Source organism: Labrus mixtus, chromosome 11, assembly GCF_963584025.1.
Source record: "Labrus mixtus chromosome 11, fLabMix1.1, whole genome shotgun sequence".
Lineage (NCBI taxonomy): Eukaryota > Metazoa > Chordata > Actinopteri > Labriformes > Labridae > Labrus > Labrus mixtus.
In genome coordinates, this window is record NC_083622.1 from 21,645,731 (window position 1) to 21,662,480 (window position 16,750).

The 16,750-nt window shown below is 42.5% G+C and overlaps 1 protein-coding gene across 7 annotated transcripts in view; it reads left to right on the forward strand.

Annotated features, from left to right (window-relative positions):
* Positions 1–16,750, forward strand: part of ptprub (protein tyrosine phosphatase receptor type Ub) — a 154,144-nt gene that overhangs the window by 100,890 nt on the left and 36,504 nt on the right. For all 7 annotated transcript variants that reach the window (XM_061050887.1, XM_061050889.1, XM_061050891.1 and 4 more), the window contains exons 8-13: positions 4,950–5,267; positions 6,551–6,660; positions 9,121–9,322; positions 10,806–10,908; positions 10,998–11,271; positions 15,764–15,800. In XM_061050887.1, the coding sequence (XP_060906870.1) occupies positions 4,950–5,267; positions 6,551–6,660; positions 9,121–9,322; positions 10,806–10,908; positions 10,998–11,271; positions 15,764–15,800 (1,044 nt within the window). The remainder of the gene's footprint in view (positions 1–4,949; positions 5,268–6,550; positions 6,661–9,120; positions 9,323–10,805; positions 10,909–10,997; positions 11,272–15,763; positions 15,801–16,750) is intronic.

Here is a 16,750-nt window from a genome sequence, read left to right on the forward strand (position 1 = left end):
AGCTAACTGCTGTCAATAAACTTAAGAAAACTGTGAAATAAAGCGCAAGATGATGTCCTCAAATGTCTTGTTTTGTCTTGAAAATTATATGAGTAAGAGTTTTGAGTTATCATGATTTTAATATCTTCAATACTTGATGGTTCTGTTTGGAATTGTTTTTAGCAGACCGTTTGTTTTTGTTCTTTATGAATACACATTTAGAAGTTTGTAGCCCTTTCAACTATTATTTATCCTAAATCTTCTCTTTATGTTCCTGATTATTAAATACAACTTTTTTATTTATTGTATTGTCTGACATCAGTCAATAAAAAGCTCATTAAAAGTCTTAAGTCTAAAACAAATAGCTAATACTTCTTTAATTCTTTCTTCCGCACACTGCTATCTGTTTTCGTCTATTAATGAAGCTAAATGCATCACTTTCCCTTTAAATTAGTCACATTCACATTCATCATTTTTAATTCTCATCCATCCTCTAAGGTGAAGGTTTTTCTGCTTCAACCCCCTATGGTTTGTTTTTTATTTCACCAGATTACATACTTTTTACCGTCTTCTCAAACCACCACTGTAATCCATCAGCGTGCAGACACAGAACACCCGGGGAGTTGATCAGAATACCTGCGGGCCACACCCATGCTAACTGTATAATATATGAACACACACAGTGTATAGACCAAAGAGCACTGTGTTGTTGCAGATGCAAACACAGAGATGCAGGCAGTCATTACTGCGGGCTACATCTGCAGTGTGTGTGCAGCAGTGACATGAAATGGAGAGCTTTGTGTTACCCAAAGGCGGTCTGTGGATTCGTGTCTTCCATGGTCATCACTCTTCACTATGCCCAATAGTCTCCTGCTGCCACACACCATCCCTCACATATTTCCCTCCCCGGCTTCACTGGAGCTTCCCCAGCCCCCTCTCCAATGACATATTAAAGCTACGCTCCTCTCCCAACAGCCACAGACACCCCCCATTCATCAGGCACCAAGACTGAGCTCACAGGCCTTCCCTCACCAATCCCTGCTTGCCCCGCCCCGACTCAAGAGACGCAGGAAATTCACAATAAAGAAGTTAAAAAAAAAAAAAAAAAAAAAACAACGCCGGTATTGAGAGAAAGAAGGCTTCGGTATGGGAGTGTGTGTGTGGGAGAGAGGATAGTTTTTCAAAGCGTGAGAGAGAAACAGTAAAAAAAATTAATAGAGTGAAAGTGTGAGAGGTGAAGCGAGAGAGGATCCATGGCATAGGAAAATTGCTTTCGGAGTTGCTGGTATCGCTGTTTGTGAAAGTCACTAAACTCAGCCTTTAATGATGTATTTACATTTCAACCACTGTGACATTAGCTTGTTCAACCATGTGTGGGATAAGTAATACTGCTGTGTTTGCTGAGCTGTTAAACAGGGCATTTAGATGCAGTACTAGTTCAACTCAGGGGAAGTATAGGTGAAATTAATTTTGTCAGCGTGTCCGTTAGAGTTTGCCTTTGGGTTGCTGAAAAGCTGTGACTCTCTGCTGGTTGACTTATTGTTTTTGTTGTTTTCGCATTGAGTCCTGCATGGTTTTGTTACAGCTCGTGCCTTAGCATATAGGGGACATTTCATCAATTGACAAAAGAAAAGGAATAATCAATAACACAACCACAATCTGGAAAACACTGCCCAGGCTTATTTTACTTGTTTGTAAAGCTTTAAATGAATTAACTCAGACGTCTATTCAGATCTTTTTCAAGGTCCCCTCCTTTTATTTACATTTTCTAGATGTGTCGAGAGAGCCTTTTATTTTGTCATACCTCTAAACTATAAGACTTACTGCGTCTCTGATATCTAAATGGCAGGTATGTTTAAATGGAAATTAAAGTCCTATCTGTTCAAGGGAGCTTTTCATTCAGAGTAATTTTATTACCTGAGATACAATTTTTATCTTTGTATTTTACAACACCTTTTCCCTAGTGTTTTTTTTTAATTTATTTAACATTCAACTAGACTTTAATCATTCATTTCTAATGAGTTTTTTAAATGTGTTTGCTGCTTTCTCTTTTTAATGATCATTTTGTGTTCTTATTTCAGTCCATTATTCTCTATGTGAAGCACTGTGGGCTACATGTTTGTATAAAAGGAGCTGAATAAGTTGAGTTTAAACCAAACAGTAACAATGGAAACCTCCACCTGCTTTATTTCACCGTCCTGACCATGTAGGAGACTCTAATCACCACCTGGTTCCCAGATCTCCCTGACCCCGCCTCCAAACCATCTGGACTACATTTCCCCTCCTGACCCCACATTCCAACACTGAGCCCTTACCACCCTCCTCTGCTGTTGGCCTAATTAGGTTTAAGAAAAAGGAAATACATGGTGTTGTTGTTGTGATTTCAGGGAGGCGGTAACTATCAAATAAAAAGAAGGGACATTTTGACTCGGATAGAAAAGTGAATTTCCCCTTCAGAAGTCGTGCCTTTCCACCTTGACTAATTTCACTCTTCCGTGGTCATGCTGAACATTTCCCCTCCTTCACAAACATGTGGGCTAGTTGTCTACACAGTATTGCACACAGTATTGCACACACCTCTTCGCAGGGCTGAGCCATTCTCATACGGGTGCTGTAAAACTAATGGCCGTGAATGTGAACATGGTCTCTGTCTGGCTCTGATGGCCATCCAGGTGTGCTTGATGAGCCATTTCTGTGATTATCAGCACGGTGCATTAGCACAGCTTGAAGCCCCTCAAGTAAATCACAGAGGAGAGGCGAGCATTTGTACTGCAGGTGGTCCCCAAACTACGTTAATGGGCTTCCACCTGCTGCTGGGTCACTGAACCTTCTGGAAAGCCTCTAGTCATGATGTTCCTGCTCTGTTCACACTGGAGCATGACTAAAATTAGCCACATTAGGAGCACAAGTGATTTGCCTTTCCTGGCATGTCGTTTATCATATCTTTCTTTCTGGGCCAGAATCCCCTATATGATCACATTCAGGGTGTTCGGATTTGTGCATGTTAGCGTTTTCGGTTTAACTTTGGTACAGGCCTGCATGTCTGTCTAAATGAGGTTTTTCCGTCTGACAAAGTCAGTCCAGATCCTGTCCATGCATGTATGCAATCTAAAACAGCCCTGCTCTGTCCTGCTGCTTTACCATGTCACACTTTTTCTGGGCGATAATAAACCAGAACTTGTCACATCCACTCTGAATTCTAATCTCCAAGGATCAACATGGTGCTCTAGGCTTCAGGCCACATTGGGGCGGCTGCAGCTTTCAAGCCACAGGCTGCAGGAGAATGGGTGGGTGCTCGTGGCACCCTGACAAATAAGACGAGGCAAGGGGAAGGGGCTGGCACAAATGTCCACTTTGAGAAAAACCTACAATGAGCACACTGTGGCCTCTTTGGCGGCCCTTTCATCAACTCAGCAGTTAAATGCCTCTCTTTATTTAGCTCTCAGACTGTGCAGACTATCAATTGCACCATTAAGACAATCCTCAGTCACACTGAACAATGGAACATTAACATTTCGCGCTGGGTGCAGTCTACTACTTTGTGATTACTGCGCCCACCCATTTATCTGCCGCCACATTAGTATGGAGGTTCAGATCAATGCTCGGGTCATATTTCCATCAAGCCTCGGATGCCAGACAGCAAATTAAAAGAGAAAGCTGGTGACTGCAGAGGCCTTCAGAATGAATTGGAAGTGTCAGAAAATCTCACTTTAAAAGAAATGCTCTAACACAGGGCAGTATTAAGTGCATAAGAAATGTGGCATGCCTTATAATCTTAGCATGTTAAGTAATCTGCGTTGAAAATTTTGTAGGAATTAGATTAAAATAGAGATATTCATGAAGCGATTGGCCTATGTAATGATTTTATACAGAAAATGTTTTTGCCAGAGTGTCCTTGCACAACCACGGAGCACCTTACAAATCCATTTTCTTAGATAATTCTTGTTTTAGTGCATTAGCCCCTGCTCAGTCATGCATTATCCGCTTTATTTAAGTCCCTTGCTTTAATCTGTGCTGCTGTGTGAAACCCACTGAGGGTTTGAGTCAGTGAAGAAATTAAGACCTTGGCCAGTGACCTCAAACTCCACTGATCTCTCCCTGTACCCCATATCTCTACTGTCATTCCCTGCCTCCCTGGCCCATTACTCAACATGTCCTATTAAAAGAATAAAGCCATATCATACATTATGTAGCATATTGCTTGACAAAAAGGCATTGATTGTGTTAATAATGGCCGCTGATAAATGCCCCTATTGATGCTGAGGATGTCCTTGGTTTCACTCAGCCTCTCTCCAGTTTTCCGATGTCCTCTCGCACACTGGCTGCTCTGTGTGTCTGCGTACAGAGGCTCTCTGTGTCTTACATTTTGGATATCACAGACAGAGCTGTTGTTCTTTGGTCTGAGTCAGTGAAAGTCAGGGTTAACCCTGGCAGTGACCAGAATTAACTTGGTGTCTTCTAAAAATATGCGACAGGCCATCGCGGTGACCCAGCAGTAAAAGTGACCAGCGGAAGTGAGTGCCCTTGTGTGGCACTGGCATTTGTTGTGTGTGTGTGTGTGTGTGTGTGTGGATAAAACCGGAGGGCAAAGAAGTAGAACTACTGGATAGTCCATTTTCTCTGCGACACAGAGGCTTGGACTAGTGGGAGTGCGACAGCAACCCGCAGCCTGTCCCATTAATTAGCACAATTGGCATGAGTCCCTGCTTCGCCAAGGGGGATGTGGGTGGGATGTGCTGGCAGCAAAATGTTGACCTCCATGTTGTGATTGGGAAAAATGGAGGCATGTAGGAGGGGAGTAGGTAGAAATCTGCAAGGGTAGTCCTGGGTCACTCTGTCTCTTTGTCCAATATGAAATATTTCACAATAAAGGCTTCAGTACTTTTTAAATGACTTTGCAGGTTCTTGGCAGTAGATCTCACGTAATGGTCTCCTTTTCTTTCTGTCTGATGTTTTCTTCCTTCTCTCAGAGCCGATGCGTGCATTGCGGGGCCTCACGGCGACAGACATCCAGCCCAGGCAGCTGTCCCTGCAATGGGAGAATTTGGCGTTCAACCTGACACGCTGCCACACCTACTCAGTATCCCTGTGCTACCGCTACACCACGGCGGGAGGCGGCGGAGGCCACAACACCACGGTGCGGGAATGCCTGGCAGTGGAACACAACGCCTCACGCTTCACGCTGCGTGATCTGCCACCCTACCACGGCATCTATGTCCGTCTGTCACTGGCCAACCCGGAGGGGAAGAAAGAGGGCAGGGAGGTCACCTTCCAGACAGAGGAGGACAGTAAGTCTCCAGAGGAGGTCCCAGAAATAGATAGTATGAAAAATAAACATTTGACAATGTGGTTATCATTTTATGGAGAACTATAAACTGTAAGTAAACATTCAACTCTTAGTTTATGATGCACAGCCTCAAGGATGACAATGGAGTAGACACATGCTTAGAAACACAATAATTCAATACAAATCAAATAAAATAATAATACATCCTCAAAATGTATCATAATGTTAAATCAACACATCTCAAAACACTGTCTAATAAACGTAACTTTATCATCTTTTACAGGATTTGTTTTGCGTTTTTCTAAATTCAACACACTTGAAATGCTTCCTCCGGCTCCTCAGTCCTTCGCTTACATACGCTTTCAGAAAGGTTAACCATCCGACTGAGGCTGAATCCGTTTTTCAAATGATCCCCTTCATTTTCTGATGAAAGTTACATAAAAGAAAAACATTATATCTAAGACTCTGGCAACCCCGAGAAAGGATTTTGTGCTTACGTCGTATCTCCTAGGATTCCTTTGGGCTGTATCTCTTCGTCTGCATGCCGGCCGAGGGAGAAATCAATTCTCCCCCCAAAAAAATCAAAACAAACAAGATTTACAGTAAAGTGAAACATATATATATATAGAGAGAGAGAAAAAAGATGAAGAAAGTTTTTGTATTGAAGATAAATGTAGCTATAGATACAGTGCACAGCAATTATCAGTACTTCATCCAAAAGCCTTAATAAGCAGCTCTGTCCTCGATACTGACTCAATTCTAAAATATCAGTCGACTCAGCTGTTCGGCTGGCTTGCTTTAGCCTCAGGCCTGAATCTCACAGCAGTCTTTGTCTGTACAGCGCTCACACAGACCATAGGGACTGAGGCTGCAACAGAACGGCCCAAAAATCAGTTCACACATTCAGATATTGAATGTTCAGGCATTCACAGTACGTTCACTGCCACTCCAAAAAAACAAGTTTACTAGCAGGCGTCTGACAAACTCATTTATTTATCAATATATTTTCAACTTTCACTGAAGATTGATATAAAATTTTAATATTCTTCATATTTTTCTTTCTCTTTTGTGTCGTGGTTACATAAGAGATGCAGTTCATGAATTAACTGTGCCCTTATCTGATGTTCTCTCTCTCTCTCTCTCTGTCGCTCGCTGTGTGTCTCATGTGCTGCATTGTTCTGAGCCACTGTGACATTCACTTCTGTGATGTTGACAGGCGAGGCTCGCTGGGGGATTAGCACTTCAATTTTGCCTACAAATGTTTGTTCTGACAATTTCTTATAGTTCCCGGAGGCATTGCACCAGAGTCACTCACCTTCACCCCGCTGGATGACATGATCTTCCTGAAATGGGAGGAGCCCGTTGAGCCCAATGGCCTCATTACACAATATGAGGTAAGCTAAAAGGTTGACACTAAACACCCAATTGTTAAAAAGCATTTAAAGAATTGCTTATATACGTAAATTACAAAAGAAAAAAAACTTGTAGGATGAGGACTGATTGCTAACTCAGTCTGTGTCTTCACCTTTCAATAATCCAAAAAAAAAAAGTTCATTCAGGATAATGTTTGCCAAGGCTGAAGAAAGTATAGGCTAACATTAGTTTAGGCTAACATTAGTTTAGGCTAATTGCAGTTTGCATGCTCATGCAAAACAGAAAAATACCCCGAATTGTGTATTAAGCTAATGCTTCTCTTTCTTTGTGTGCCTAGCCTGGCAACAGCAGACCATTTTTAAATGCTTATGCCTCAAACCTTCAATTTGCGAAACAAGTGACATATGGTCAAGGGTGATAACGACACAGAAGCTAGGTCCAACACTCAATGAATATAGCTTCTAGTTCAGCGTATACATAGACTTGTGGTGTGATACAAAAACCAACACTTTTTTCAACATTATATGAACTACCACTTACGCAGATCATTTTTCTGATGGCTTATGAAGCAGGAGCCATGTTGTTGTAACAATAAAGGCTCGATTAAACATTGAACCACCGTAGAAGATTAGCATTTGCGATTGGCCTGAGAGAGGCTCAACTTTTAATATATAGAGGCCATCATGAGTGATAAGACACAAAGCTCCAGGACAGCTGCTTTACGGACCTCGTGGTCTAGTTCTTATGTCAGAGAATTTGGGTTTAGTATTAAATTACAGGGGGCTGTTTTGTCTTCACACCATGACTCTGATTTTAATATTGATACAGCACATAGCCATATTGCCCAGTAGTAATAGAATTAATAGTAACATGAAGACATTATCAAGCATCTCTTAACATTTTGAGTTATTTCTTGGTGAAAGGAATATGTGCCTGCACTTCTGGTATTTCCATGCCCAGTGCAGAAATACTTTCCTCTCTATTACATGAGCATTTTCCCTTGAGGGTCACTGCTGCTGGTAAGACACGGAGATGTGCTCAATCCCCAAACCACTTATGTCCAATTTACATTCTTCTTCACCCAACCTTTTACGCATGGCGGGCTTTGCCTACATGCTTGGATCGCTCTCATGACCTCATGCGCATGGCCTAGCCGCAACGCTAGTTTGTGCCATTAAAACAGAGCCCTGTGTCATTAATGCATAACTCCATGTCATGCTGTAGGCCTCATGTTTAACAGGATAATGAATGTACCGTGCCCGTGCTAAACTGTCAGTGGACCTGCCTACCTATGCTTGAGCCTTCTTTCTTTGGCCTCTCTAGCAATGTCCTCTTAAGGATATTATTAAAAAGGATTTGCGGTTTGACATATAAAGTGAAGCCTGCACAGGATTTTTTTTCTCTGTGTTGATCTCCCTTGGCTGACGGAGAAAGCTGTATACAGAGCTGTAGAAATCCCCTTCATTTCTCTCAGATTAAACCGTTGACCACACTGCCTGAGCCCATCAGCCGCCATGCTGTCCTGCAAGCCCTCCTCACAGCTCAGTGCTCTGCTGGACATCTTTTATGTCTGCCTTTGTGGAGGAAACGCAGAGGTCCGTCTGTGTTTAGTTAACAGGATGGCACATAATTCTATCTTCGCACTAAGGAGGCCTGAGCACGCATTAAGCCCGTCTTATGATAATCAGCCAAGCCTTTGCTTTGGCTTGAGTGGCATCTTTGTTGTGTGCGTGCTGTGCACATTCATTATAGCTTATGGGTTTGTGTTCACTCCTTCAGTAAAGTGGATCTCTTACAGCTTTAATGCATATCCTAATATGCTCACCCTTGTCTGATTGCAGTAAGGTCACCTCATTTAGCTCTCCACCATTCTAAACAGTACAAGTGGAAATCCTTGGGAGAGTGCTGTGCTGGCGAGGCAAATCACCTCTTGAGGAAAAACTTACTTTCACTTTTAAAGGACACTTTTGCACATCAGTTTCTTGAGTGTTAATGAACATTCATTCAACTTCTAAACACTTTTCAATATGGATTCAAGCACTTGAAATCAGTTTTCACTGTGAGGCGTCTTCTGTCCATGGCCTTCATAATGCATTACTAAGTCAGAAAACCATTTAGCGCTCCTCGTATTTTAAAGAAAAAAACTCCAGGCTCCCTCTGTGACCTTGAATTAACAGTGCCAATGCCAATCAAGTCCTATTCATCTAAATTCATACGAGCGAAACAGCACACTGATTTAGAGAGGCAAATTCATTTCTTTCTACGTTTATTATATCAATCAAACCTGAGCATAACTAATTATGACGGAGCCATTTATTCTCTGACTTAATGACCTCTTTCGATCAGAATAAAACTTAATAAATCACTTGAAATCTGCTAGATGTCACAATAATGAATCATAAAATCAGTGCTAATGTGACTCTAGCTCATCGTCTATTACCCTGAGACCATCTTGCTATTTTTTTATGTCCCCAAACCAGATCAGTTACCAGAGTATCGAGTCATCTGATCCAGGTATCAACGTCCCAGGCCCGAGAAGAACCGTGTCGAAGCTGAAGAATGAGACCTACCACATGTTCTCCAACCTGCACCCTGGAACTACTTACTTGATCTCTGTCCGAGCCCGTACGGCTAAGGGCTTTGGCCAGACGGCCCTCACGGAAATTACCACCAACATCTCAGGTATTATGACTCCTGAAGCTCAAATTGTAGATAAACTGTACAGAGACAGAAAGCCTGTTCATGAAGAACCTGCTCTCTATGCCGTCACAAACACCAGACTTCACCCACTGAGTGCTATAATGAGGATCCAACTTTCCTCTCTTTTGACCTCAGCATCTTTTCCTCTCTCCAAAGGCAAAACTACTGCTCCCCCCAGTGTAAGAGCTATTTTCTGTTGCCTCTCCAAACTCCTGACACACTGTCATCTCGCAGTCCTCGAGACATAAATTAAGTCACAGGGAGGGAAGCAAAGAAACACCACAGAGGGGACACTGCTGTGTTTTTTTTTTTTTTGTGTTAAGAAGGATGCAGTACATTCCAGGGACCAGAAAGTCACCTCAGAGAGTCTCAGAGCTTATTACTGACAATAGATATACAGCTTTGGTGTTTCTGCTTTCTTTTAATAATGCATTTGATCCTGTTGAGGTACTGGATTACGCCTTGTAGGAACCCATAACACGGCCAATCCCACCGCTGTCCCGCTCACAGATTAACTCCGTCTTCCTCCTCCTGCCTACGTATGTCTTTACAGAGATTCCAGTTTTGTTTAATTATAGATTTAGTGCACAATCACTGCTTACTGGCTGTGCGACAGGCAGCGTGCTGGCAGAGAGCCAGACCGCAGATAGAGTCCAAAAGTCTTTGCAGATCATCCTCAACCTCCTCCACTGGCCCACGGTGCAGAACATTCACTTACACTGAGCGTCTCTCAAATCTGCTCTGACAGCTAGCAAACACTGAACACCTTCAACAGCTACTACTGTCAGCATCTCCGAGCAATACCCACCGCAGAGTCTCCAGCTACACACATTCCCTCATTCGCACACTCACACATACTCTGAGGCATGCGCACTGCTGTTGCTAATAGACACCCGTCCTTCAAAGAGACTCTGTCTGGCAGCAGGCGTCAAACCTTCTTTTAGTTGTACAAACCACAACAGACCTTTAATGTCAACAAAGGCACAAGCTTTCTTAATGATGTTGGCTCTTATCTGCTAACATATTAGCAAACTACTTTTTCAGATGATAATCAGTGATTGCACCTGAATAGTTTGCTCTCTTTCCACTCACTAATTGGCAGCTAATATTCAAGGGAAATGTGCCGGCACATCTTTGCCAGGAGGAGCAGGACATAAGCCAGATTCTTTCAAATGAGAAGCCCACTTAATTTAGCCTCACACCAATGACTTTTAATTGGACTTGTAGCAAAGACAACTGGAAGGGAAATTTGAAACAGTGTCCTGAATATGAGGTTCATGGTTTTGACTATAGTAGCACTTTAACCAATTATGCAAAAAAAGGTATGGCTCTAAAAGCTGATAGTATACAAGACTATGAGGGGATGAACATGCAGAAAACGAGCTGGACTCTTACACAATGTAAGGCAATCTGTGTTCAACCATCATTATGATTGACGTTTAAGTGTGTTGCCATGTGTTCTTAGCTCCCACATTTGATTATGGAGACATGCCTTCCCCCCTGAGTGAGACAGAGAGCACCATTACTGTGCTGCTTCGCCCTGCCCAGGGCAGAGGGGCACCCGTCAGGTGAGCAAATCATCCTTTAATGTATATATTCGGTTTCTTTTTAAAACCAAATTCTGTTTATTAAAGGCGCGTATCCACCTTGTGTCCAGTACATACCAGGTGGTGGTTGAAGAGGAGACAGGGAAGAAAGTGAAGAGGGAGCTGGGGCTTCAGGAGTGTTTCCCACTGCCACTGTCTCACGGTGATGCTCAGGCTCGAGGCACTCCGCACTATTACACGGCCGAGCTGCCACCCAGCAGCCTCCCCGAGGCCAGTCCCTTCACGGTGGGCGACAACATCACTTACAACGGCTACTGGAACAGCCCCCTGGACCCTCGGAAAAGCTACCTTGTCTACTTCCAGGCTATGAGCAACTTCAGAGGGGTGAGTGTTTTCAAAATCCCACCAGTGGTGCCGCAAATCTGGCAACCCTTCACTGACTAATGTAGACATTAGTGCTCAGAATAATTCTGAGCCAGCGATGAGGGCTGTTAATTAGTATTTGTATTCACTAATGCTGCGGTTGACGCTGTAGGACAGTTGGCATTGTCTGGGCCCAAAACCCTTGAAAGGGTATTTGTGTGGATTGAGAGTTTGTTGGATGAAAACATATTAGCTGGTAAAACTTAGAATAGATGTATGCTTATATCCGACCTCTTTAATTCTTTGCAAACAAAGCATGTCTGAAGCAGGGAATTAGTTGTGTTCTTTACTTACTTTTAACAAAGCCATGATTAGCAGGAATTACTCAGAGTCAATAAAGTACTTCACTTCATTCGTCTGACACTTTCTCCTTTTGCCTCCTATTCCTTTCTTCTTTGTCCTGTAGCTTCATGTCTTCATACAATAGTCATTTTATTGTTGTCCTTATCCACCCCCCTAACTCTTTGATCAACCTTGACTCTTGAATATCTTTGAAAAGCCGTGTTCAAGGGGAGTCCAAGGTAACCTGGCTTTATGAAATAGATGTCTGCGTTTTTGTCCATTTCACAAAACCCTTATGAAACCTTGTTAGTGGAGGATCAGTATGGTATTTCACTCTTGTATTTCCATCTATTTCAACGAGCACACAAAGGTCTCCAGTCTCCAGTCGTTCCCAGTGGACATCACATTACCTCTCCAAATTCCATTACAGGAAGAGCCGCTACCTGGGTGAGGCAATTACTTAGGGATAATTGGGCACAGGTGCAGATGATCAGAGGCAGAAAGCTGCTGCTTTAATATTCACACACTTGTGGCAACATGGCTCAGACGTGTTGCTGTAGGTGATGCAGCCTTCTGTGAATAAATACCTGCAAGCTGAGCTACTGTTCGGTTTGACTTTAGGAGTCCTGTTGGTGGTTACGTTGTGATCATGTCTTTTAAAGCCCCATGAACAGAGCTGGGTGTTTCATCCCACCAGTAGCATCTTTTTCCGACCCAGTGGAGAAACACACAGAGGTACTGCAGTGTGAGCACTCTACACAACCAGGCTACTAAGCACGGGATTAGACAGGGGAGGCCTGGCTTTACCGGCGGATGGGATTAGGTTTTGTTTTGCCTGGCAGGGGGCCAGCACCCATGACCTACAATGAGTGGAGCACAGTGCCAAATCCCACAGCCAGTACTGTCTTCCAGTCTTTGAACCCCCCGCTACTTTTGTCTGGAAATACAGTCGCAGTCACTGTTGAATTCTGGTCTGGAGTTCTGTGTCGGTGCGGCAGGACTCCTAAAGAAACACTTCTGTGATGTGAGGACAGGAACAACATTTTCATATCTTTCCCTGGACAACAACTGTTCAGTGATGCAAACTCTTATCAGACTCACCTTTGTTTTGGTGTCAGTGTTTCAGACTTCAGACCTTTGTGGAGGCACATTCTTTCTTGGGGCTGTAGTGTTTCCTGTTTATATTTTGCCAGAAGTCTTTTTTTTTTTTTTTTTTTTTGTTTTTTTTTCAGGATTTAATCAGTTCCGCACAGTTGAGGGGTGGCAAGTATCTGGGCATGAAACCAGTCGACAGCAGGGCACAGACGACATGCCACAGCAGGACTACAGCAACATGTATGCACACATGAGGCCTGAAGCTGAGAAAGTGCTAACTACATTAAGAAAGATCAAATAAAAGAGCTTAACAGCTTTAATTTCAGCACTAACAAAACGGCACTAATGCCTTGTTGATGTTAGTATCAATATAACCGTCATTTACATTTGCGTTTTACAGTCTTTTCACAGCCGTCATACAAGTGTAAATGAGAGCATCTATTAAAACCACAAAGCTCATGTTAGGGTTCAGCTCCTGCAGCCTTTATGCTCCACAACGGTTCAGTTTTGCTAAATGTTTTTTGTGCCTATTTGGATTTTTTCTTTTGTCATTTTTCTTCTTGCTTCTCTATCTGCAATTATGCCTTTCAGGCCTTTTATTTTTTGCATTTTAGCACTCTGCTCACTGCCGCAAAATTGTGAGTCAAAAAGAGAATTTTAGCATTGTAAATGTGCGTTTGCACAGAAGCCCGAAAACATTTAAAATTCATGTACAATGGGATATTTTTATGGTAGTTCTTGGACTGTGTACAAACAACGGAAACATAATTATCTGGTGCCGACTCATTTTGGAAGAGGGGGAAAAAAAACAAGGTACCTACATTTGTACTAAAAGGGTAGCTGGCACTGAAAGCAGTTCTCCTTTTAGAGCGAAACCTCAGAGAAGAGTTGCATATTTATGCAGATAGAACAAATGCTGATAATGGTTACTGCCTATAGAAGAGTGGACAAAGTTGATTACAGATGATGTTTGCATACTGAACACCTTATTGAAATACAAACACAATTGCCAGCTTACCTATTTTATCACTTAATTGTTCTGTGCATTAAATGAGGGTTTGTTGTGAAGTCTTTTTGTGTTTGTGTTGAATGTCTTTGTAGAGGGGGTACAGTGGCAGCCATGGGAATAGTTTAAACAGTAAGAGACACCCATATTATTTGGCATTTCCCCATGCTCATTATCTGCAGAGTGGCTGTCAAGCCTCTCTAATTGTTTTGATTGATTCATCTACAGAGGTACATGAAAGACTGTTGAAGCACACTGTAGCTCTTTTGGCCATAAAATAAGGATTTACAACATCTACTGTTTATATCTACCAACTTCACACACACACTTTTAAAAGCCTGAGTGTGTGCCGTGGAGCCTCACGTTGCATGCTGGCGTTAGTGTTTTGTGTTGAGAGTTTCCAGGAAGCAGCAGCCCCTCTGGGGTGACTGTTACAGCACAGCCAGATGTGTGAGGTGAGTCCCATGATAGCGAGCACATCAACTAACTCTTCTGCGGAGCCCGCTCACAATGAATAAGATGTGCATGTTGCAGAATGGACTTCTATCCATCCTATTTAACCTACTTGTCCTTACTATAATGGATGTGCATGTACCCTCTTTTCATTAACCAAAGCTTATGTAATGATTGAATGGAGAGGACGCCTTCAAGTGCTGTTTCTGTAACAGAGGTTGGTTTCGGATGAATCAGCCTTTTTCTGATGGAAAATATTTCTTATAATTGAGTCAGCTCAAAGTCACCCGTCAGCGGTAGAAAGAAAACACAGAAAGAAGAAGAAAGTAACCAAGGTTGAATTTTAAAACAATGTAGCTATTGATTATTAATGAAGATGAATAGCTAATGAAAAGCCATTCAGATCAATTGTTCAAGAGCAGCAATAAAAGCATGCAACAGACAGCTCCTGTAAACACGCAGTTCAGGGTCTTGGCATTTAAAAAAAATAACTGCAACATCTCAGTAACTATTGGAGTCGAGAAAGCCCACGTTTTTTCAGAAAGCGACTATGCGGAATACATCCATAATTTAGGCTAATTTGATTGGCTGCTAAATGGAAGTAGGACAAAAACACAGCTGAAAGGATATAATACCTTTTGCAGAGGGTAAACATACGTTCTGTCATTCTCCAAGTCTGTGCGGTTGGTTTATGGAAATGAAACGACAGTCTGTCTGACAGACAACATGTTTGTCTACAGTCTGGCTCTGTGTTTTCAGATTAAACTGTTGGGTTAAGAGCTTGTTAAAGTGGCTGTCTGCTTGAAATGGATTTTCAAATTTTAACTAAACCAATTTCACTGGAGTTTGAGGAAAGCACTTTTTGCTCATTTCCGAACAGGGAAATTTGCATAATTGTCCCATAATGCCTGAATTAGCATCTGTAAATCTTAATTTGATAATGCATCTCCTCCAAGAGGTGGCAGGATGGAATTCGATTACACTCCTGGATCTCATTAGTCCTGTTTGACAAAGGTCCTTTTCATAACACTGAGATGTCATCAGCTGAAATTTGAATAAAATTAATTCCTTTTCATAGCGGTGCATTGGTCTGAAACCCTCCTCTTAATTATGCACACTCGCTTTTAATCTCTCATCTCTTCTCCTTCAGCAAGAATCTCCAACCTTCTGCTCAAACTGTGCAGCGTTCAGATTTCTGATATCGTATCGTCAATGGGACTCTGAACTTTGTGTCAGTTTGTCATTTCAGTCTGAATCGTTTCTACTTCAGTTTATCTGTGGCTCTATTATACAATAAGCGATGCTATTTAGAGAAGAGTAATGCAACCCACTCATGTTTAGTGTATTTGAATATTTATTCACAGGATAGAAACAGCAGACATGGGAGACAGCACTCTGGTTTGAAATGTTACCTCTCTTTGTATCGGGGACTTAACATGATTTAATTTTCATTCAGGAGGTATTTTTATCTGCCATCACATTTCCATTGTGATATATATCTGTGTGTTACTCAGCACAGTGATTCACGTCATCCTCTTTTAATTTATCCCATCTCTTTTTTATGCAGAATTCAAAGTGACACCCTCCCATCTGACGCCTGTTTTCTTTCTCTTTCAGGAATCCAGAATAAATTGCATCCGCATTGCTCGCAAAGGTATTTAAACATGATTTTTTCCCCCACCCTCACACAAACAATGTGACCTTGAATGATTTTCCTGGATCGTTTTTGAGCGTTTCTGCTTTTCTCTTATAAGACAGCACACGAGGGAATCTAATAGTAGTATTGTTTGGTTTGATCAATACTGCAGCGTTTGTCACCTCTCCGTAGAGTACAAAGGTGGAGATCTGGACAAATTTCCTCTGATGGTTGGGGCTGGTTGTTTAGCGGTGGGACTCTGAGAAAAGGGCAACAGGCAGGGAGGGATTAGAGGTCAGCCTTTCATCCTGTTTGTTTGGGAGCAGGCGCTGGGACACAGTGAATCAAAGGCAGTCTCTTTGTTCTCATCAGCAGCACAATAGATGGCTACATCTGAGGACTTTGACCTCAGCCCGGTCCATAAGGGTCCTCATGTTCAAAACTTCCAGATGGAGCTACCTTGGCCTATCACTATGAGAAACCCTTGCTGCCCCCCACCCATTTTCTCCCCCTCTCCTTTCTGCATCTCCTGGATTCAAAGGCACATGAAAAGGGCATGGAAAATTGACTCTAAATGCTTATGACAGGAGAGCCTCTCTGCCATAGTCCAGTGTCAGATCTAAGTGAATAAAAGTCATGTATTCATAGTTTTCAAAGCGCCGCCACAGTTAGCAGAGCCTTGCAAATAAAAGGGTCTAGGAGGGGATGCTTTTTTAAAGTGAAGACCTCTTTTTGTGAGCCGAGAAGAGAAAACGAAAAAGAGATGAGGCACTCCTCAGGCATAACGCCGAAAGGCAAGGCCAGCCTTTTCAGCTGAGCGTCTCACTCCATCTGCCCCACACAGACACCTGCCTGGGCATTGATTAATTATGCTTTCTCACAGCGATGGGCTTTCCACTGTGCTCGCCTCTTTTCTTCTACACAGAAAGGGAAATGCACAATGGAGCTCTAAAAGTCAAAATAGATTA